Source organism: Pseudorca crassidens, chromosome 14 (assembly GCF_039906515.1).
Source record: "Pseudorca crassidens isolate mPseCra1 chromosome 14, mPseCra1.hap1, whole genome shotgun sequence".
Classification (NCBI taxonomy): Eukaryota; Metazoa; Chordata; class Mammalia; order Artiodactyla; family Delphinidae; genus Pseudorca; species Pseudorca crassidens.
In genome coordinates, this window is record NC_090309.1 from 39783584 (window position 1) to 39807883 (window position 24300).

Here is a 24300-nt window from a genome sequence, read left to right on the forward strand (position 1 = left end):
TTACTGCTATTTTAAACTACTACTAAACCAAGGTTCAGTTGATAGGAGAACTTATGCACCCTGCAAAGGCTTTGTATTTTATGCTTCACAATACAAACCTCCATCCTTTGAATCCCAAATTTCTTCCTAGAAATTCCTAGGCTTAAAAAATAAAAATTTCTTAACTTAACGGTCATTTAAGCATCTTCTGGCACCGAGACTATTAAACTGAAAAGGCAATGAGAATCAAACAGAAATGAAATAGAAGAGAGCATTTTCATAATTTCTTTGTAGATTTACTACCTGTTTCTTTGTTGTTCATTCAATAACCTTGTGATAATTTTTATTTTTATTTGAGATCTAGATTTATTTGATTGTTTTATAATCCTCCTCCTCACCACCTGCCTTTTCTTTCACAGGAGAGTGAATGCAAAGCATATAATCCTAGACCCTTTTGTAAAACATACACCATGGATAAGCAGCCTCTGAACACTGGGGAGCAGAAAGATATGACTGAGTTTTTTACTGATCTGATTACTAAAATTGAAGAAATGTCTCCAGAACTGGTTAGTACCAGAACACTCAAGTTTCTTGGAAATTTTTACAGATTTGCTTAATTTTAAATTACTGACTTCCGTTTGTATTTTTTTTAAAGAAAAATACTGTCAAAAGTTTGTTTGGAGGTGTAATTACAAACAATGTTGTATCCTTGGTAAGTATTCTCCCTGTTCTTTGCTTTTTGGAAATCTTAATGTATATTTTAGCTTATTATAATTTACCAATTTTTGGCTATTGATTGACTAGGATTGTGAACATGTTAGTCAGACAGCTGAAGAGTTTTACACCGTGAGGTGCCAGGTGGCTGATATGAAGAACATTTATGTGAGTAATGTTGCATATATTTTTAATTTTTTTTTCTGCTTTTAGCTATTTGTGTATAGCAGGCTTATGTTTGTTACCTTAGGAGAAAATTAACTTTCACATTTTCACCTATTTTCTTCTTGTGATGCTACTCAAATAAAAATTAAAGGTAGATCACAAAGCTGATTTTTCCCAATCAAAATTTAAATACTTGAGTTTTTTTAAATGTAGTAAGATTCAGAGCACCTTGTCAATATTTTTACTAAATTTAAGCGTTTGCTTTTTTAAAAAAATGTTTTCTTCTGTGCATTCTGCCCAAATTGTAATTAATGCTTTTTGTATTTTTGCATGCTGTAAACAATAATGTGAAACTCTTAAGTGTGGTTTTATACACAGGAATCTCTTGATGAAGTTACTATTAAAGATACTTTAGAAGGTGACAACATGTATACTTGTTCTCATTGCGGGAAGAAAGTACGAGCTGAAAAAAGGTATGCTTTTTGAAACGTAATTTTCGTCATTTTGATAAATCATCAAATAGAAGTAAAACACAAACTTAGGATAAATTAATGTTAAACTTTTATGAAAATTATGTGATTAAGGTTATGGTCAGCTGCTTGGAACTCATTCTTATGCAGCAATTTTTCATTCAGTTATGCAAGTAAACTTTCAGGCACTCTTAAATCTTTTCAGATTTTTTTTTTCCTTTTTATTAAGCAAATACTTACCAAGGTCTATATGATTGCTTAGCTCTCTGCCGTGCACTCAGTGGGGCATGATAAAGAGTCTACTCATGAACTGAAGACCTCTGAATCTGTAAAGTGAGAGATGTTTTTTCTTAAGAGCCAGCCATAAGATGCTTGGTTTAGGACAGAGTAGTTGGTTGGGTAAAGATGTTTCAGTCCTACCGATGAACATTGAAATTAGATTGAAAGAGCATCTTATGTAGTTCGTTACTAGGAACTACAAAGGCAGAGAAGTAGTCTGGTTAGATTCAGGTCATCTCTTCAGATCTGTTTATATCTTAATGCATGGTTTCACTGCCCTCCACAAGTCCTTTAGTGATTCTTAGCTGTCAGGGTAAAGTTCATACTCTAACATTATACACAAGGCCCTTCATATCTTGACTTCTTTATACTTCGTAACCTCATCATTTACCAGTCTCCCAAATAAACAATAATGATGAATTTTTAGACTTCTTATTCCATCTGCTTGTGACATCTTTCCCCTACCTTCCTCAACTCCCTAAAATGCCTATTTAAAAGAGAAACTAAGCTCTTGCTTTAAACAAATTTTGTTATAAATCCTATATACACTGAAGAATTATTCCCTGAAATTCATATTTTTCATAAATCCAAGTTTTTAAGTATATTTTGTTTAAACTGAAAAAAAGTTTTTTTAAACCTGAACTAGCAGTAAGTCAAACCATATGATTTAGGTAATCAATTAGGTAACGTTATTCTTGTGGCTGTAATATGAGGCAACACTCGTTGAACGCTGTTTGCCAGGCAGCATTCTAAAAGTAGTAGGGAGTAGGCACTTTAACTTCCATTTACAAATCAGGAATTAAGCTCTGAGAGGTTAAGTAACTTTTTTAGGGTCATGTATCTAGTAAATGATACAGTCAGGCTTTGCAATTCTGCTGTACAAAAATAAATGCTTATTTAAGGTGGAAAAGAAAACTCTGAACCAAAAACCTCCTTGCCTTTGAAATATGATGTGACTCCTTTTTATGCTTCCGTAGCACCTTTCATAACTTCATCATGGCATATACCATAGTCCCCTGTAGGTTTTTCATTTGTTTTCCTCTCTAGACACAGGAAAGTCCTTTCAGAATGGAAAAAGTCATGTAAGAGGGGGATAGATAGATAGATAGATAGGTTGATTGATTGATAGATTTAATAAGAGCATGATTTAGAGTACTATTTATTATTTACTCTGAATTGAATATTGAAATAAGTGTAGTGTAAATGTAATTGATAATAGCTAGAGTACTTCTGAAAGATAATTTTTAACAAATCTTGTTCTTGTCTTTCAGAGCATGTTTTAAGAAATTGCCTCGGATTCTGAGTTTCAATACTATGAGGTATACATTTAATATGGTCACAATGATGAAAGAGAAAGTGAACACACATTTTTCCTTCCCATTACGTTTGGATATGACACCCTATACAGAAGATTTTCTTATGCGAAAGAGTGACAGGAAAGAAGGTAATGGAAAATCTTTCTCTTGCCTATGTTTATTGTAAGTCTTCATGACAAGATAGTCATATTTATAAAGTTGTAATCAACTACACATTTAACAAAATCAAACTGAATCTTATAAAGGAGAATATTTTTAAAGACAATATGGCATATTCAGTCAGTTGGCCCGTAAACGTTTTGTATCTACTAGGAGTGTGTTCTAGGCACCTTTCCAAGTGAATGAGATAAACATGGTTCCTGCCCTTGAAGAACTTAAGTCTATTGGGCATGGCATATATTAAACAAGGAATTATAAACATGAAGTGTTGTCAAATAGTGAATGTATCACAGATTGAGGGGAATCAGGGAGGGCTTTCAGGAGAAGGTGACATTTAAGCAGAGCCTGAGTAAGAGCTAGAGTGAGAAGAGTGGAGAAACTCTAGTGGGGGGCAGGGGGCTGATTAGGGGGTTGATGAGATAGGCAAAAGGGTGGCAGCCAGATTAGTTTTTTTGTAAGCCATGTTAATAATTTTGATCTTTATTTCAATGTGAAACCATTGGAAAATTTTAAGCAGGGAACTGAGATAACCAGGTGGGATCTTGGAAAAGGTTATTCTGACTATAACAATAGAAATGGATTAGAGGATGATAAAAGGAGTGTGGGGAGGCTGTTATGGTAAACCACAGTAATAGTAGCACAGATGAGAAAGCATACCAACCAGTAGGGTTGGAGAGAAGCACATGGCGATAGAGTTAGTAGAACTTGATGATTGAATGAATAAATGAATCGAACAAAGTTATTGAACATCTATCCACTATTTAATTTGCTGTTATAGTAATAGGAATATAGTGACAACAAAGAACAAGGTCTCTGCCCCTATGAAGCTTACAGTTTAGTCAGTCTACTACTAGAGGAAGGAGGAGAAGTCAAGAAAGGTTTCTGGCTTGATAGTTAGGTGAATAGTGGGATCAGTATTTCAGGATCTCAAGAAGGAGGGAGTGTGGTCAGAAGTATTGAATACTAAATAAAGAAAAGGAACAGTTCCAGTGAGACCATGAGGGAAAATTATCTAACATGTTGAAGATCTCTGGTTATCAGACCAATTTAATTTGGGTGTTGCAGTAGGAAGGTGGATTGCAGCGAATTTAAAATGGCACTTGGTTGGTAAGTAGTTACCTCCAAATTGCTATTATTACGTCCATAAGACCAGTGATTTTTGAACATCTGTGTGTATGTCCCAAGGACCATGATGAGGAATGGAAATAGGTGAGAGGAGAGAAGAAAGCAGAATAGGGCCAGCTCATACCTTTTCCATTCTTCTTTAACCAAGAGAAGTTCCATTTTACATAAGAGTCCTGGCAATGTTTTGTTTGTATAGAAAGTTATGCTGATGTAAATTTTTAAGATTTGAAGAGCCACCATATTATAAGTTATAAGAAAGAGAACCATATTTTAATCTTTATACTGCATTGCCGGGCACTTAATGAGCATCCAGTAAATGTTTTACTCTCACTAAATGGGAGCTGAGAGGTATAAACAATGAGTGTGGGCTACTCTTTCAAGAGAGGAACATATCTTTCTTTGAAGAGAGAGGATGGTGACTGTGGCTGTGAGGTGATACAGGGTTAAGGGAGGGAACTTTAAAGTTAGAATTGCAGTATGTTTAGAAGTTACAGGAAATGAGGTAGAAGAGGTAAGTTTGAAAATAGAGACAAAGTTAAGAAGTTGGCATTGTATATATACATCCTACTTTTTAGAACATTTTCAAACCATTTGTAAAATTATAGCAAGACTGCGTAGTAACTGCTTCACTGTATTTTTCATAATGTCTCCATGTGTGGAAATAGCAAAAATTTATGCCAAGATAAAGGAATTTATTAAGCCACAAGTGATGCATTCAGAGTCAGATTCTAATACATCCAAACTCCTCAGTCACTGCTCTGACACTCTCAGCCATTTCCTCCTCTTCACCTAATTGTTGCTTCAATTTTCAGGTTAGACTGTGCACTCAGGTTAACCAAATCTGCTCTCACTTATTTGCTTCTGATTATACCTTTCCTTTTGTGATGATGGAAATACAGATCGTAAATCATACATCTTCTGGAGTTTTTTCTTAATATCTCTTGTAATAACTTTTCAAATTGTAATCTCTGTGGGTGGGAAGTATATATTTTGTTTATTTTGTTTCTGTCTACATAAAGCTCCTAATACATAGTGTTTTCTATTAACTGGGAAAACAGTTGGAAGCATGCTGCCAGTACAATGCTCCATTTTCCTTAGCATGAGACTAACAGGCATAAATATGTTAATACTTTTCAGATCTTGCGTTTGCCTGCTCCTAATAAAGGTAATACAAAATGCTTCATTCAGATTTATCTATTTCAAAAGGAAGAGCCAGATTAAGCAAAAAGAATATATTTTACATTTACATATTACATGGAGATTGTCCCTAGTTACGCACTGACACATGGTTGTTTTTCCAGTGATTTGTATAAATGTTCCTTAAAATTGTAGGCTACGAATGATGAATGACTAGCATATAGGATTGTTTTGTACCTATTTGAATATATAAAGTATCTGTGCCTATTTCTGTGCATAAAGTTTAGTATATAAAGTGATTCTAAGATGTCACTGTGTGCAGTTTTCAAAATTATTGCCATTATTTTATGTAAATCATTCCAGGTTTTAAGGAAGTCAGTGATCATTCAAAAGACACAGAGAGCTATGAGTATGACTTGATAGGAGTGACTGTTCACACAGGAACAGCAGATGGTGGACACTATTACAGCTTCATTAGAGATATAGTCAATCCACATGCTTATAAAAACAATAAATGGTGAGTTTTAAATTTTTTATTCTTGGGATTTAAAAAAATCTTTTTTCTTCTGTTTTTAAAATATAAGCTTATGATAGTTTTCTTCTTGAGATACGTTTTCGGATTTTAGTTTTCTAAAAACTTTATAGTTGGGAAAGGGGGCACATAAAATGTTTAAATGAAAGCTTTCAAAAGACAATATGAATCCATCCTTAAACTTTATACATCTCCAGACTCTTTTGAGAATTTGATAAATTCTCGCCTAAGAAAAATGAACACACTCAAAGTTTTGCCCACAACTTTAGATTCACAGACAATATTGCACCTTCCAAATCTTACCTACCTGTGTTCACTTATTCCAGAACTGTTAACTGAATGCCTTTTATAGGGTGGCCACAAAGTCCTTATGTATTTCAGTTAGAAAATAACCTGCATACTCAATTTTCTTCACCTTACCTTTCCCTTCTGACACACATTCTTTTTATCATCTTTCGTCAAGTTAATGGCTGGAAGTCATTCAATCAGTCCTTAATAGCTGGTTTTTGGTCCTCGGAGGTTGTTGAATAAAGTCTCATGTGTAGAGACTATTGATGTGCTAGACATTGTTCTAAATATTGGGGATATTGCTGTGAACAAAGTGTACATTGGTAAATTGATCTGCACTTAATAGAACAGTTTCGTTGAAATATTTCTCACTCTTTAAACCATCATATCCATGGTATCTTTACTTTTTTTTGTCCATTTGAATATAAATTTTGAAATGGCATCTTTATCGTTGTAAGTTTTCCAAACTCTTAATGTTTTCTGTCCGATAGCTTTACATGTTAGAAAGTTATGCAAACTTTTTATTCCTTGCTTTTATGAACTCTTTTGTTACTCTGAGGTTATGAATAGATCTATCAGATTTTAAGGTGGTTATGACTATGTTGTGAAATTATATTCCCAATTTCTAGTGGATTAGAATTGTCGAAACAAGAGCTTAGTTAGAATTTACCACATATTAATAAGTTTGATCAGTATTTGTAATATATTAGAATGTAATCTAAATATTTTAAAAAGAGGCACAATACAGATATATTACATATATACTTGATCAATACTATATGCTCTGCTTTAGGTATCTTTTTAATGATGCTGAGGTAAAACCTTTTGATTCTGCTCAACTTGCTTCTGAATGTTTTGGTGGAGAGATGACGGTAAGTTTTATTCAAAAGTTATAAATGGTTCATGACTTTATAAGTGCTTTGCAGTATCATAAAATCCAATAGCAGAGTCATGTAACTTTCTCCTAATTCCTATAATTCAATCTAAAATGTTTTTTTTTTGTTGTTTAGTATAGTTTAGTATGTTTGGAGCATATACCAGACACTGGAAAATATTTTTTTTTGAAAATATATTTTAAATTACTATTTCTTCAACTGATTAAGAGGGTCTGATTAAGAAGGGTTAAGACTTACAATTGAAAAATAATAGTATAGGAATTGAATTACATTTCCACAAGACATCATGATTAAATAAGTTGTTTACTTAAATGCTTTGGGATTATAACAGAAAGAAATTACTCTTTATTGAATAATTACTTTATTGAGTAAGTACTTACTATGAGAAATCTTTGACAAGGAAGTTGGCTTAAGCTAAACTTTAAAGATTGTTCCTTTAGTGCTTTCAATAACAGAGGCAACAACCTAGTTATTACTGGTGACAGGATAGAAAAAGATTATCTGTTTTGTAATTGTCAGTTAAGATATAAGAAAAGACAATTAGGTTGGAGTAGTGCTATAATAATTACACTTCTTCATATGCAGTTTACCCTAGTACCAATTTTCTGAAAACTTTAAAAATAGCCTGTTGATTCTCACAAGTATTAAAAAGTAATTTCTATTTCATAAAGAAGCTCAGATAAAGTTTTATTTCCCTTTAATAGCCATGTTTATTGTGAAATAACTGGTCACATTCTGGATTTTAATGAAAAGACTTTCTTAACTGCTCTTTGATGCTCTTATGTACTATTCTGAATAGAAAAGGAAAATTAGACAAATACCTAACACTTGGAAAATGAGTAGAAGAAGGAAGGAAATAATGAGTTACCATTGAAGCCATAACTAAATCTATTGCATCTCTAGATGTTATTCCTAGAATATTTCCTCAGAAAAAAAAAAAGAAAAGATAAACAAGTAAACAGTGCAAAACTCTTCTTTTAAAAGGTAGTTTTTCAGATTGCATGCCCACTTTATTAAGTTTTATATATTTGAAGAGAAATTAAGGAAAAAATCCCATTCACCATTGCAACAAAAAGAATAAAAATCCCTAGGAATAAACCTACCTACGGAGGTAAAAGACCTGTACTCAGAAAACTGTAAGACACTGATGAAAGAAATCAAAGATGACACAAACAGATGGAGAGATATACCATGTTCTTGGATTGGAAGAATCAATATTGTGAAAATGACTATACTACCCAAAGCAATCTACAGATTCAGTGTAATCCCTATCAAACTACCAATGGCATTCTTCACAGAATTAGAACAAAAAATCTTACAATTCATATGGAAACACAAAAGACCCCGAATAGCCAAAGCAATCTTGAGAAAGAAAAATGGAGCTGGAGGAATCAGGCTCCCCGACTTCAAACTATACCAAAAGGTACAGTAATCAAGACAGTATGGTACTGGCACAAAAACAGAAATATAGATCAATGGTACAGGATAGAATGCCCAGAGGTAAACCCAGGCACATATGGGCACCTAATTTACAACAAAGGAGGCAGGAACATAAAATGGAGAAAAGACAGCCTCTTCAATGAGTGGTGCTGAGAAAACTGGACAGCTACATGTAAAAGAATGAAATTAGAACACTACCTAACACCATACACAAAAATAAACTCCAAATGCATTAAAGACTTATATGTAAGACCAGACACTATAAAACTTTTAGAGGAAAACGTAGGAAAAACACTCTTTGACATAAACCACAGCAAGATCTTTCTTGACACACCTCCTAGAGTAACAGAAATAAAAACAAAAATAAACAAATGGGACTTAATTAAACTTAAAAGCTTTTGCACAGCAAAGGAAACCATAAAGAAGACAATAAGACAACCCTCAGAATGGGAGAAAATATTTGCAAATGAAACAACAGACAGAGGATTCATCTCCAAAATATAAAAACAGCTCATGGAGTTCAATATCAAAAAAAACTAAACAATCCAGTTAGAAAATGGGCAGAAGACCTAAATAGACATTTCACCAAGGAAGACTTAAAGACAGCCAAGAGGCACATGAAAAGATGCTCAACATCACTAATTATTAGAGAAATGCAAATCAAAACTACAGTGAGGTATCACCTCATGCCGGTCAGAATGGCCATTATCAAAAAAGCTAGAAACAATAAATGCTGGAAAGGGTGTGGTGAAAAGGGAACCCTCCTACACTGCTGGTGGGAATGTAAATTGATACAGCCACTATAGAAAAGAGTATGGAGGTTCCTTAAAAAACTAAAAATAGAACTGCCATATGACCCAGCAATCCCACTACTGGGCATATACCCTGAGAAAACCATAATTCAAAAAGAGACATGCACCAGGGCTTCCCTGGTGGCGCAGTGGTTGAGAGTCCACCTGCCGATGCAGGGGACACGGGTTCGTGCCCCGGTCCGGGAGGATCCCACATGCTGCGGAGCGGCTGGGCCTGTGAACCATGGCCGCTGAGCCTGCACGTCCGGAGCCTGTGCTCCGCAACGGGAGAGGCCACAGCAGTGAGAGGCCCGCGTACTGCAAAAAAAAAAAAAAGAGAGACATGCATCACAGTGTTCATTGCAGCACTATTTACAATAGCCAGGACATGGAACCAACCTAAATGTCCATTGACAGATGAATGGATAAAGAAGATGTGGCACATATATACAATGGAATATTACTCAGCTATAAAAAAAATGAAATTCAGTTATTTGTAGTGAGGTGGATGGACCTAGACTCTGACATACAGAATGAAGTAAGTCAGAAAGAGAAAAACAAATACTGTAGGCTAACGCACATATATGGAATCAAAAAAAGAAAATAATACTGATGAACCTAGTTGCAGGGCAGGAATAAAGGGGTAGGCATAGAGAACGGACTTGATGACATGGGGTGGGAGGGCGAAGCTGGGGCGAAGTGAGAGTAGCGTCAACATATATACACTACTGAATGTGAAATAGTTGGCTGGTGGGAAGCAGCAGCATAGCACAGGGAGATCAACTTGGTGCTTTGCGATGACCTAGAGGGGTGGGATAGGGAGGATGAGAGGGAGGCTCAAGAGGGAGGGGATATGAGGGCGGGGATATGGGGTTGTCTGTATGCATATGGCTGATACACTTTGTTGTGCAACAGAAACTAACAAGGTATTGTGAAGCAATTATATTCCAATAAAGATTTATTTAAAAAGTAGTTTTTCAGATTGCAAGTCCATTTTATTAAGCTTTATATTATTGATGGTAAAGTACCTTAAAAATGTTTTGAATCTTTTTTTTAAAGTACTACTCCTATCCAAAAACTTCTATTAAAGATTTTTCTGAATATAATGCTATTTGAGAACTATTTACAAAGTTGCTATAAAGTATAAAATAGCTATTTATGAAGTATTTTATATATAAATACAGCTGAGTGTACCCATTTCTTAAAGAAGGAAAACTTTCATTTTTTTAAACAGACCAAGACCTATGATTCTGTTACAGATAAATTTATGGATTTCTCCTTCGAAAAGGTAACCATTTCTTTCATGTATAATTGTACATTGTTTTCTGACTTCCATGTTATCTACTTTTATAGTTATACTATGTCAAAATGAAAATATACTTTTTTTTCCCTCTTAAAAGACACACAGTGCTTATATGCTGTTTTACAAACGCATGGAACCAGAGGAAGAAAATGGCAAAGAATACAAATTCGATGTTTCATCTGAATTACTAGAGGTATGAGTTAATTTAACTTTAGCAACAATTTAAAAGCATGTTAAGTATTTATGCAAGTATTAGTTCTAGAATATAAAAGCAGGCTATATAAACAGCATCATTAGTATCTGTAATCCGAGGTAGACCTTAACCCTCTTCACAAATAGTCTCGGTAATACTGACATACAACAGGTGAATGTAAACTGAAAGAGATTAAAGGGAGTGGAAAACAATTATTAGTAACACTGAAGAAAAATAAGAAAGGTAAAAATGGTTGATGGAATAAGCTCAAGCTCACAATTAACTTGTATGGTTGGTGATATTCTTGGATTGGGTGGTAGGACTGTGAATGTTCCTTTTCTTACGCTTCATATTATACACAAGCGTACAGTGTATTTTAAATGCATTTAAAATATGTATTATATATATTTTAATATGTGTCTCATTTGTAGTAATGAGCTCTCTTCGTTTCATAATGTAGTTACGTGATAATGTTAGGGGTTTATAAAAAGTGTGCACACTCAATGTATGTTGTGTCATTGTTGTAAACTGACTCGGCCAAAAGTAAAAAAAAAAATCTCCAGAAAGGTATACCTGATACAAGTGTACTCTTCCATGTAGACAATTAAACTTTTACTCTCTGACTGATTGATATTTGCACTATTGTGGTCAAGTCTTAAAACTGAGTGGATTTTGTTCCTCAAACACTTTTTTTTTTTTTTTTTTTTTTTTTGCGGTACGTGGGCCTCTCACTGCCATGGCCTCTCCCGTTGCAGAGCACAGGCTCCGGACGCGCAGGCTCAGCGGCCATGGCTCACGGGCCCAGCCGCTCCGCGGCCTGTGGGATCCTCCCGGACCGGGGCACGAACCCGTGTCCCCTGCATTGGCAGGCAGACTCCCAACCACTGCGCCACCAGGAAAGCCCCCCAAACACTTTTAATGGTATCTTGCCTACCTGTAATTTACTGATAAAGAGCCAAGAATATTATCTTCTTCCAAACCCTCTAATTTAGGTTTACCAGCAGAATTAGATGCGTCACTAGATGCCAAGCTATTAAACTCACCTATTTATACAAAGATTTATTTCAACTGCTATCATAATAGCAAAATAAAATAGATTCTAATCATCATTATGTGCAAGACTTTGTGTCCCCAGGGTATTCAGATGTACACCATGTTGTAGATGAGGACCCAACAGTATTTAAAGATAGCCACCCACATGTGAAATAAAATGAAATTTTACATAAAACCTTAATGATGTACAGTTGGCATTTGAACAACACAGGCTTGAACTGTGAGGGTCCACTTACACATGGTTTTGGGTTTTTTTTTTTCAATAAATACAGGATCTGTAAGTAAACATGAATTTCTTTTTCACATTGTTTTCTTTTTTAAAAAATTTTTTTATTTATCTTTGGCCGCGTTGGGTCTTCGTTGCTGCACGCGGGCTTTCTCTAGTTGCAGCGAGTGCGGGCTACTTTTCATTGCGGTGTGCAGGCTTCTCATTGTGGTGGCTCCTCATCGCGGAATACGGGCTCTAGGCACGTGCGCTTCAGTAGTTGTGGCTCGCAGGCTCTAGAGCACAGGCTCAGTAGTTATGGTGCACGGGCTTAGTTGCTCTCTGGCATGTGGGATCTTCCCAGACCAGGGCATGAACCTGTGTCCCCTGCATTGGTAGGCAGATTCTTAACCACTGTGCCACCAGGGAAGTCCCTTATTTTGCCAGTTTTTTTTTTTTTTTTTTTTTTTTTGCGGTACGTGGGCCTCTCACTGTTGTGGCCTCTCCCGTTGCGGAGCACAGGCTCTGGACACGTAGGCTCAGCGGCCATGGCTCACGGACCCAGCCGCTCTGCGGCATGTGGGATCATCCTGGACCGGGGCACGAACCCGTGTCCCCTGCATCGGCAGGCGGACTCTCAACCACTGCGCCACCAGGGAAGCCCTATTTTGCCAGTTTTTAAACATAAACCTGTCTTTCATAACCTGTTGTTACCAGAATATCAGCCTACCATAGTTTTCATGTATGTTATCAATGTTAACATAATTTTATTCATTACATATTTGCTCTTCAGACAGATGGGATTTCAGAGTTCTTACTTTCAAAATTTTAATAAATAAATTGAAAAAAAAAGAAACAACGTGATTGCTTGAGGTAACCAGATAAGTAATGATAAATTGGATTAGGTTTAGTAACTACTTCTATATTCCATTTACCTGGAAAAAAGTCAACATGAATTTAAGTGCATGTATACTTTTTGTTTCTTCTAGAGCAAGTCTTATTTTGTCTAATAAAAATATTGGTAAAATGTTATGAAGCAAATGCTTTCTGATGTCTAATGTTAACATTTTTTTCTTCAGTGGATTTGGCATGATAACATGCAGTTTCTTCAAGACAAAAACATTTTTGAACATACATATTTTGGGTAAGCTTGGCAGATTTAGTAAGATTTTTTTGTTAACACTTTTAAAAAATCTTATTTTGTAAGAATTTTAACCTATTGTTTTCAAATTCTAGGTTTATGTGGCAGTTGTGTAGTTGTATTCCCAGTACATTACCAGATCCTAAAGCTGTGTCCTTAATGACAGCAAAGGTAATATATGTGTAGACTTAGGTAATTTCTTCAAAATTGGTGACTTTAAAATAATTAAATCTTTTTTGCTTAATTTTATCTTTTCTTGCAGTTAAGCACTTCCTTTGTCCTAGAGACATTTATTCATTCAAAAGAAAAGGTATGTGTTCTATTTCATAAACTTTTGTGCCATTCATGTCATTTATCATATCTTTTTTTTTTTTTTTTTTTGGCTGCGTTGGGTCTTCGTTACTACGTGGGCTTTCTGTAGTCGCAGTGAGCAGGGGCTACTCTTCATTGCGGTGCACAGCCTTCTCATTGTGGTGGCTTCTCTTGTTGTGGAGCACGGGCTTCAGTAGTTGTGGCTCGTGGGCTCTAGAGCGCAGGCTCAGTAGTTGGAGCACATGGGCTTAGTTGCTCCGCGGCATGTGGGATCTTCCCGGACCAGGGCCTGAACCTGTGTCCCCTGCATTGACAGGTGGATTCTTAACCACTGCACCACCAGGGAAGCCCCAGATATCACCTAATACCTTCAGTAACTTCTTTTTCTTTTTTAGCCCACAATGCTTCAGTGGATTGAACTGTTGACCAAACAATTTAATAATAGCCAAGCAGCTTGTGAGGTGAGGTGAATGATTCAACAAACAATGCATAGCTTAAGATTCACTTTCTTGTTTTCTTTTATTCTTAACTTAGATGATATAACAAAATTGTTTTATCTATTATAAATCATAGGGAGCCAGTGTAAGTTGTTCCTAAAATTACTTGATTGCCAAGAGAAATTTATAATTAATGTATCAAATTCATTACATTGATTAAATAATTGAGTTTTAAGTTACTTAAAAATCCTTGGGTTCCCCCCCACCATGTATTGGAAGGAAAAAGTATAGAAAATTCAGAACTGTACCAGATATTTCTTAACTACTTTTGTATGCTACTAGAAAATACTGAAAAATGCATATCTCCCTTCCCCCTCTGAGAAAAATTGCATATATCCCAGTAGATCAGTTTATGTCCTATTTTATCTTTTCCCATATTACATTATAAGAGAAACATACATCCCTAAGGATAGTATGCACACAGGTAATAAACACTTAGCCATATTGCCATCTTACTATCGTTTATCATTTGTGATGATCTCCCGGAGTGGTGTGTACCTTTCTAGGAATGCAGGTCTTATAAATTCCCAGAAGTGGGAGACAGCAGCATAGTGTACAATAGATGAAGTTAGTTGAAGATTTTTTCATAGGTAGAAGGTTTTTAGAAAGATTATTTTTTTAAATTTTTTTCAGTCGGTTTGTTTGAATTAGTATTGAAACAAGGTCCACATTTTGCTTTTGTCTTGTAAATCTCTTTTCATCTATAATACAGTTGACCCGTGGACAACACGGGTTTGAACTGTGTGGATCCACTCATACACAGATTTTTTCAGTAAGTACGTACAGTACCGTACAATCTGTGGTTGGTTAAATCCGAGGATGCGGAGGAACCTAAGATACAGAAGGTCAGCTATGGGACTTGAGTATCTGCAGATTTTCGTGTATGCTGGGGCTCCATACCAAGGAGCAACTGTAGTTACCTTCTTTTTTTTTTTCCCTCTGTACCACATTCTCATTTGTTCTGCAGGATTTTCCACATGCTGGCTTTGATCTAGTGCATCCTTTGCGTGTTATTTAACATATTCCTCTATTCCCTTCCCCCTTCATGATTTTTCAAAAACTATTCAGTAAAAACAAACAAAAAAAACTGTTCAGTAGATGCAGAAGCTTGATTAAGTCATAAATTTTTTTTGTTTTTGTTGTTTTTTTAAATAAAGTTGCGACTTCAGTTTTTTCACTAAGGATTTGCCTCTGGAACTCCGTCAAGGAGTTAAAATTCTCTACAGTTGTCAGTAATTATGTGTGTGCATAAATAGGCAGTACAGTTCAATAGAGGAGTTAAATATGTGATTAAGAGATATCTTGAAATTAATGGGAAATTGTCTTAGCCTAAAGAAGAGTGTTTTTTGTTATCAACAGAACATAAATTGGTTTTAAACAGAAAGTTTATCATACTCAGATCGTATATTATTAATAGGAACAAAAAATTCTGCAGTGTGACATTTATGAAGTCTAAGAGGAAAATAGTATTTGACTTTATTAAGAACTGCAGGTTGTCATCATGTAGGTTCTACACTATAATGTAAATGGCATCCATGGAATTCTGTATTGAGATGACCTTGATTATGACTTTAGACATTTTAGATTTTACACTTTCTACCAATTGAAGAATCTTTTTTGGTAAGAATTTAAAAGAATTCAGATGTCAACTAGAATTAAAATCTTTGTGTGATTTTTATCCCAATTGGCAAGTATTGATTGAATGTTAAAATCACACTATTTACTTACAGTGGTTTTTGGACCGCATGGCTGATGATGATTGGTGGCCAATGCAGATACTAATTAAGTGCCCTAATCAAATTGTGAGACAGGTAAGAAAAAATTTATTTGGAAAAGAAGTGGCTTTCAAGTTAATTGTTCGGAATTTGCCTGTGAATAAATTTTAACCCAGCATTGGAAGTAATTTGAAAAGATCGACCTCTTATCACAAAAGTCATTTTGCTCTTATTTTCACCACCTTCTTTTGGCAAATCAGCTATAATTTCCAGTCAAGTGATTAAAATCATTCACATTTCCTGGTTATAGGAAGATAGTTGTAACTGCCTATTTTCTCAGATCCTACTTTGATGTATGAGTTGTACTGATTCTTTTTCAGATCCTTAGGTATTCTAACCATGGTAGGGTACTGTAATGGCCTTGAAAGTTAAATGAATAGTGTATAACTTATTTCTGTGACAGATTCTCAACTGTCACATGAATCAATTTGTTTTTCATAAATCATTGGAAAAATTAACAAGGAAGAAAAATACATATGCATTTATGACACAAAACCAAAAATTTAATCTGAAATATGCTTGCAGTTATAATTGAGATACAATTCTTATATCATAAAATTTAGCAAAACTTTTCAAAATGTAAAATTAAGTGGTTTTTAGTATATTCCCAAATATGTGACCATCATCTACCTAATTTTATAACACCCCCAAAAGAAATCCCATACTTATGAGCAATCGCTTCCATTTTATCCTGTCCATTCTCTTCAGCCCCTGGCCACCATTAATATACTTTCTGCCTCTGTGGGTTTGCCTATTCTCACCATTTCATTTGAATAGAATCACACAGTATGTGGTCTTTTGTGACTGGCTTTTTTGATTTAACAATGTTTTCAAGGTTTACCCATGTTGTGACTTATATCTGTACTTTATTTCTTCTTACTGCCAAGTAATATTTTATATACCAAATTTTGTTTATCTATTCAGCAGTTGATGAACATTAGTGATGTTTCCACTTCTTTGCTGTTTTGAATAACACTGCTATGAACATATGTGTACAGATATTTGTGTGGACATGTGTTTTCAGTTCTTTCGGATATATACAGAGGAGTGAACTGCTGGGTTGTAACTAACATTCTTAGGGACTACCAAACTTTTTTTCATGATGTCTGCACCAGTTTACATTCCCACCAGCAATCTGTGAAGGTTCCAGTTTTTGCTACATCTTCTTCAACATTTGTTTATTGTTTTCTTAATTTTAGCCATTCTAATGGGTGTGAAGTAGTATCTCATTGTAGTTTTGGTTTGCATTTGCTTAATAATTAATGATAGTAAACATCTTTTCGTGTGCTTATTGGCCATTTGTATATCTTAATCCATATTTTTTGGATAAACTTAAATTGCATTTCCTTCTCCTAGTCATTGAAATTCTAATAAGCAGCTGTCCTGCCCCACTCCACTCTTCTGAAAGAGATGGATGCCAAGTTTTCTTTCCTCTGTATCTCCACTAGTAAAGGAGGTTTCATGAAGCTTTGTATTTGGTAATCTCTATTACTGAAACCTATAGTTTGTTTTTGCTTTTTCCCTTATAAAATTGTTTTTCAAGCTAACTCTACCTTTTATCTTCAGTCTGTAGTTGAGACACCAGGAAAGCTTTAGAATGTCAAAAGATAATCTGTGGGCAAAATATAAATGGGTAGCAGAATTTTTTTTTTTTTTCGGTACGCGGGCCTCTCCCGTTGCGGAGCACAGGCTCCGGACGCGCAGGCTCAGCGGCCATGGCTCACGGGCCCAGCCGCTCCGCGGCGTGTGGGATCTTCCCGGACCGGGGCACGAACCCGTGTCCCCTGCATCGGCAGGCGGACTCTCAACCACTGCGCCACCCGGGAAGCCCAGGGTAGCAGAATTTTTAATCGTGTTCATTTTTCATTGTCTTTGTTACCTGATGTGAGTTGACTCTTAGGTTGTCCTATCTTTTCATCTATAGATGTTTCAGCGTTTGTGTATCCATGTGATTCAGAGACTTAGACCTGTGCATGCTCATCTCTATCTACAGCCAGGAATGGAAGATGGGTAAGAAGTATACCTTTTGAACTGAACTTTTTTATTTATTTATTTATTCATTCATTTATTTATTTATTTAACATATTTATTTATTTATTTGGCTGTGCCGGGTCTTAGTTTCATTGCAGCATGCGAACTCTTAATTGCAGCATGCATGTGAGATCTAGTTCCCTGACCAGGGATCGAACCCGGGCCCCCTGCACTGGGAACACGGAGTCTTAGCCACCAGACCACCAGGGAAGTCCCTGAACATTTTATTTTTAAGTTTTTTGATGATCTGCCTACAAAGTATTTTTAAATATCCACACTGAAATATTTAGGTTCTCCTATTTAAAAATAATCTGTAATAATATAAATCAAGAAGGAATACTTTTGTTATATTTTTATTTAATTGCATTTTCAAAATCCTCTACAAGTAACTTTGACTTAGTCTTTTTGTTTTGATTTCAGCGAGACATGATAACTGGAATCCAACTTTTTGTATTATTGTAATTGGTATTCATTATTGCAAAGATGAAAGAGATAAATTCAGGTTTTTAAAATATTTCTCCTCCCAAAATATCTATCCCCAGACTTCATACTTTTTCTAAGGTGTATAAAATTGTGTTTTCAGGTCTGATGATATGGATGCTTCAGTAGAAGATATAGGTGGTCGTTCATGTGTCACTCGATTTGTGAGAACTCTGTTATTAATCATGGAACATGGTGTAAAGCCTCACAGTAAACATCTTACAGAATATTTTGCCTTCCTTTACGAATTTGCCAAAATGGGTGAAGAAGAGGTGAGGCTATATCTTGTTTATTTCTGGTATTATGTACTTATTTTCAGTATTTAAAACTTAATTGTTTTTATTTTATATTTTTAAATCAATATTTTTATTTTTAGAGCCAGTTTTTGCTTTCACTGCAAGCCATATCTACAATGGTACATTTTTACATGGGAACTAAAGGGCCTGAAAATGTAAGTACAATTCTGTCTCATATCAGGGATTTAGAGGCCATGTTTTCAAGTTTGCATCATAGAAAGATACTGGATTCCTTTGAAGTCCCTTCCAGCCCTGATATTAAATGATTTTAAGGGTCTAAGTTTGGTTGATATTTTTAATGGATATAGCGAGAGAAGAAACAGTCAAGTGATAAATTTCACTGGTATGGCCCTGGATCAAAGCAAATAAATTTAGGCAAAATGGCCATCACCTGCTTTAGGGTCTTACAGTAGCATTTTGTGTTTTGGTGAACATTTTTGCTGGCCATATTTTTAAAGCCCTTTGCTATATTAAGTCTGTCAGTCTTCCAAAAATTCAATTCATAATATTAAAACTATTACATCAATTTTGTGTTGTCTGTAATGACCACATTGGATTGAATGCTCTATTTGCTCTATCTTATTTAATCCTTGTTGTAACCCTAAGAGGTAAGTACTGTTGTTATCTCCATTTTACAGATGGGGAACTTGAGGCATAAAGAAGTTAACTTGTTTTAGATCACAGTGAGTTAGGCTTTGATCCTTGGTTAGACTCCTGAATGAAACTGTTAGCCACTGTGCTGTAATGGTTCTCCAGATACGTACTGTTATTATCTAATTTCAACCTAGATGGCTACTTATTTAGACTGCTTTTCTTTTGCTTTGTTAGATCATAAAATCTTTGCAGTGTTGCATTTCAAACCCCAAATGAGTATCTCTTTGAAATACCTACTGTTTGGATTATCTGAAAACTGCAAATATGGATTCCTTAATTTGTGTAACTGGTATTTTTATTAAATATGAAATACCATTTTATCATACTCATATAAATTTTGTTCCTGATTTATCTTCCAAAGAGCTTGCCTATAAGAAAAAAAATTTATTATTAAAGAATTTATATCTTTAGGTAAGGTAAATACAGTATTGGGAATTATTGTTCTTTACAGTTCTGCCTATTAAATCTAGAATTGTCCTGAATGTGGTTTAGACTTTTAAATAAGGTTAGGCCTTTGAGTGGTTATTTTTCATGATACATGCTCCTGATACATGCTTCCATGATACATGCCACTGTCTACCCTGCATTGTTTTGTGAGACAATCAAGCTCTTTTCTCTCAACATAATGTTAGAAAATAATATATTAAAAATGAATTGTGTTATGTTCTAGCCTCAAGTTGAAGTGTTGTCAGAGGAAGAAGGGGAAGAAGAGGAGGAGGAAGAAGATATACTCTCTCTGGCAGAAGAAAAATACAGGCCAGCTGCTCTTGAAAAAATGATAGCTTTAGTTGCTCTTTTGGTTGAACAGTCTCGCTCCGAAAGGTGAAATGTTTCAACATTCAAAATGCTTAAAGCATGTTTGATTTTATTCTTTTTACATAATTGTTTTACCATTATTAACTCAGTAGTTTTTGTTACTTAATTCCTTTTAAATAATAACAACACTTTCCATCAACTCTTGTAGCATAAGTATTTCGATCCTTTGTACCAAACTCTTACTTTGCCTGAGTCATGTTAGAAATATACATTGAAGAAATTTACAGTAAAATATCTAGCAAAATTATATGTGCATTCATCCTTTGACCTAGCAACCCCACTTCTGGGATTCCGTTCCCAAAACACCAAAAGATGTATGTGCAGTGCTGTTTACTGAAGCAGTGTTTATAAACAGCAAAAGACTGAAAATGTCCACAAAGATGGTACAAGTTGAAGAAACAGCATCCACTTGATAGAGGACTCTATAGCAGAAAAAAAAACAGGCAGTATGGACTGTATGTGTACCACCATGGAGAGTTCTTTAAGATACATAACACTGAGGTGAAAAAAAAACAAGGTGGACAAAAGTATATATAGTATGCTACTTTTTTTTTTTCTTTTGGCCACACAGCATGGCTTACGGGATCACTGAGTCCTAACCACTGGACCACCAGGGAATTCCCTATAGTATGCTACTTTTTAAGAAGGGCAGGCTGTGAGACACAAAGTGAGTGAGAGAGAAGAGAGTGTGTGTGTGTGTGTGTGTGTGTGTGCGCGCGCGCACGTGTGCAACCAAGCCACATTATTCATGGATCTCCACTTTGTGAATTCTCCTACTTAAATTTATTTGTAATCCCCAAATCAGTACTTGTGAAGCGTTTACAGTGATTTGTGGATTTCAGAATGTACAGAGTGGCAAAAAATTGGAGTTGACCTGACACACACTTCTCCAGCTGAGGTCAAACATGGTGACACTCTGCCTTCTTGTTTCGGTGCTCAAATTGTAAACAAATTTTTGTTTGCAATATGTGCCACATTTCTCACATTTATGCTCTTTGTTGGTGATTTGGCTGTTTAAAAATGGTCCCAAGCATAGTGCCAAGTGCTGTCTAGTGTGTTCCTAAGCTCAAGAAGGCCATAATATGCCTTAAGGAGAAAGTACACATTAGATAAGCTTCATTCAGGTTTGAGTTACAGTGCTGTTTGCTCTGTATTCAGTGCTAATGAGTCAACATTAAATCAGGTGTCTTTAAACAGAAACACACATTATACAAGGTAACATACTGATCTATTGATGAAAATGTTATGACCAGAGGTTCACAGGAACCTAAGTGTATGTTTTCCCTATGAGCAGTGATTCAGTGTTCACTAATTCAGTGTTCGCAGCTCTTTATAGAACGTAAGTACTACAAGTAACAAGAACTGACTATTTTTCTAATTGAAGACTAAATTTTTAAAAATAAATTTTAAATTTCCAGTGGTTGGGGGAGGGGAAAACAGGCTGGAGGGGACAGGAATGAAGGTTTGACTTCTTTGAATATAGTACACTGTTTTGTTTTTTAGATTTATCTTTGGAATCATGTAAATGTTTTCTATAATTATAAATAAATTAATAAAATGCAATCCCTAAAAATCAAAAGCAGACTGAAATAAATGAGCTTAACTGTATATTGAGTTGGTGACATAGCCACTGGAGAGGAATTAAAGTGACTTTAGAACACATTGATTTAACTGTAATTTTTAGTGGGATGTACCTGAAGGACAAAAAGAATTGTAAAATTATCCTCAAGTGTTTTACTAATTATATTGTGAGTAGTAGTATAATTAGAATTATTATTCTGAAACTGTATTATAGAATAAAACAAATAGATAATTGTTAATGTCATTAGAAACCAAGATTTTCAGAAAAAGAAAAGAGAAATACAAATATAAAATTGTAGGATGTTTACATAACTTCTTCAAAACTAAATTTGAATTTGGGAATATCAGTAGAGTTCATGGTATATTTTGTCTTAAGCAAACAAAAAATGTATTATGTATCTCCATTTTCTGAAAAGGCCTAGAAATCCTGTCCAACCCAAAAACCAGTGAGTGACCCTGGCATCTAGATAATATTTCCCACTGAAAAAAAATCAAGGTTCCTTGAGAAAATGGCCAATTCCAGGTCTTGGGCAAGAAATGAATGGGAAGCCTCGAACATTTTGTCATTTTGGAAAGCAAGGAGGCTATCAGAGACTACTGAGGTCATGTTAAAAGGTCTCAAGAGTCAACTTAAGGAGGTTTCTACTGGTTACAGATTGGACAACTTGAGCATCAATAATAGTAATAACAACTGCAAGTGGACTAAAACACATCATGGATGTTTACATCCATGAGTTTATAATGATACCTAAAAACAAAATTTTAAAAATTATTGACAACTTTTGGAGTATATTAAGAAACCAAGTAACAATTTTGGAAACTTATTAATAAAGGAACAATATCAAGTATTTATCTTACCTGCAAGAATTATACTTCATGGCAACCAAATGGTAAATGAGAGGGATGTTCATCGTCATAGAGGTATTTGAGCTAATAAATGAGCAAGTAATGCTGGAATTAGGATATCAATATTTTGCATCCCAAATGCAATAATGGATCTAGGAAATGATCATCATGGGCTGAAAACATTACAAAAAGAGGGACAGCTTTTCATTGTGTGCCTCCTGATGAAAGTTCACACTACCGTTTATTAAGGTATTCTTGATTAAAAAGTCAAACCTAGATCTGATCAAGTCTCTAGATCTAATAACTACCAGTTTATAGGAAATACGGGGACAGAGGAATATGTTAAAACAACACACCAAGGATATAAGCAGCAAAATGGAAATGTGGGAAATTCTACAGGTCAAACCACCTGCTTTCTTCAACAGATTAATTGCAAGATAAAAACAAAATCGGAGGGGAAACCAGTTGTCTAAAAGAGATTTAAAAGACATTTCAACCAGTGTCAACAGAGGACTTCATTTGGATCCTGATTCAAACAAATTATAAAAATATTTTTTAGAAACTTGAGGAAATTGTACATTGACTGGATTTTGTATGATAATAAGAAATTGTTAATTTATTTTAGGTGTGAATATTGGTAGTGTTGTTTATGTTTTTGAAATTTATGTTTGGGATATGTATTGAAATTTATGGACTAAGTGATAACGTATCTGGAATTGCTTCAAAATAGTTCATATTTGAACAAGTAGGAGGTACAGATGAATCAAGACCGACCGTAAGGTGGTAATTTGCAACTGAGTGATGGGATGCTTACAGTATTCTATTTTTGTATGTGTTTGAAATTTTCTATAATAAGTTAAATATGCAGTAATTTTAAACTTGAAAGTGAAATTCTCTATTTCTTAGAAGTTCGTTTTGTTTTGAAGGTTCTCATGTCAAAAAAAAGCTCTCTAAATTAGACCCATCCTCGTGTTACAGTACACCAACATTTTGAGTTAATTAAATGGAAACAAAGTAGATTTGGACTTGCATGTACCAATCTTGGAATTTTGAAAAATTGTCTAAAAGATGTCTAGTGAGCAAGTCTAGCTAGCGGAAAGTTCAAAAATCATTTTATGATGGTGGCTTGGTACACTTGTAATTGAATCAACAATTTTGTTATGTGTCATGATGCAAATGGCTATAAAGTAGTATAGAGGAAAGAAAAACTTATTTCCACTAATGTTTTCTTTCAGGCATTTGACATTATCACAGACTGACATGGCGGCATTAACAGGAGGAAAGGTAATACCGTCTCAATATTAGACCACTTGATAATCACAAAAATAACAACAAAATAGTTCTCAAATGAACAACTTTTGCTTTTAACAGGGATTTCCCTTCTTGTTTCAACATATTCGTGATGGCATCAATATAAGACAAACTTGTAATCTGATTTTCAGCCTTTGTCGATACAATAATCGACTTGCAGAACATGTAAGTGCTGAGAAACAGTCTTAAAGATTTTTGGTAATTTGTGGAAGAATATTCTGAAATTATCCCTTTTGTTTTGTTTTGTTTTGTTTTAGATTGTATCTATGCTTTTCACATCAATAGCAAAATTGACTCCTGAGGTATGTAGACATCTGTTCATTCATGTTTTTCAAGCTGCTATCAGCACTGACAATGCTTTCAAATGAACCTTTCTAATTGTTTTTGGGAAAAAATTTATCAAGGCTTCCCTCATAATACAACCACCTATTTTTAACTATGTAACTTGAATAAACTGAATTACCTCTTCACATCTTGTCACAAATGTCATTTTCCCAATTAAATTTACATATAAG

The 24300-nt window shown here is 34.8% G+C and overlaps 1 protein-coding gene across 7 annotated transcripts in view; it reads left to right on the forward strand.

The window, feature by feature from the left end:
* USP34 (ubiquitin specific peptidase 34) overlaps positions 1 to 24300 on the forward strand; it is a 231535-nt gene that overhangs the window by 178118 nt on the left and 29117 nt on the right. For all 7 annotated transcript variants that reach the window (XM_067704953.1, XM_067704955.1, XM_067704952.1 and 4 more), the window contains 21 exons: positions 399 to 545; positions 635 to 691; positions 784 to 861; positions 1237 to 1331; positions 2879 to 3051; positions 5708 to 5861; positions 6958 to 7036; positions 10526 to 10579; positions 10692 to 10787; positions 13125 to 13189; positions 13282 to 13357; positions 13449 to 13496; positions 13894 to 13959; positions 15726 to 15806; positions 17695 to 17780; positions 18385 to 18553; positions 18658 to 18732; positions 19902 to 20053; positions 23710 to 23758; positions 23846 to 23950; positions 24043 to 24087. In XM_067704953.1, coding sequence (XP_067561054.1) covers positions 399 to 545; positions 635 to 691; positions 784 to 861; positions 1237 to 1331; positions 2879 to 3051; positions 5708 to 5861; positions 6958 to 7036; positions 10526 to 10579; positions 10692 to 10787; positions 13125 to 13189; positions 13282 to 13357; positions 13449 to 13496; positions 13894 to 13959; positions 15726 to 15806; positions 17695 to 17780; positions 18385 to 18553; positions 18658 to 18732; positions 19902 to 20053; positions 23710 to 23758; positions 23846 to 23950; positions 24043 to 24087 — 1950 coding nt within the window. The remainder of the gene's footprint in view (positions 1 to 398; positions 546 to 634; positions 692 to 783; positions 862 to 1236; positions 1332 to 2878; positions 3052 to 5707; positions 5862 to 6957; positions 7037 to 10525; positions 10580 to 10691; positions 10788 to 13124; positions 13190 to 13281; positions 13358 to 13448; positions 13497 to 13893; positions 13960 to 15725; positions 15807 to 17694; positions 17781 to 18384; positions 18554 to 18657; positions 18733 to 19901; positions 20054 to 23709; positions 23759 to 23845; positions 23951 to 24042; positions 24088 to 24300) is intronic.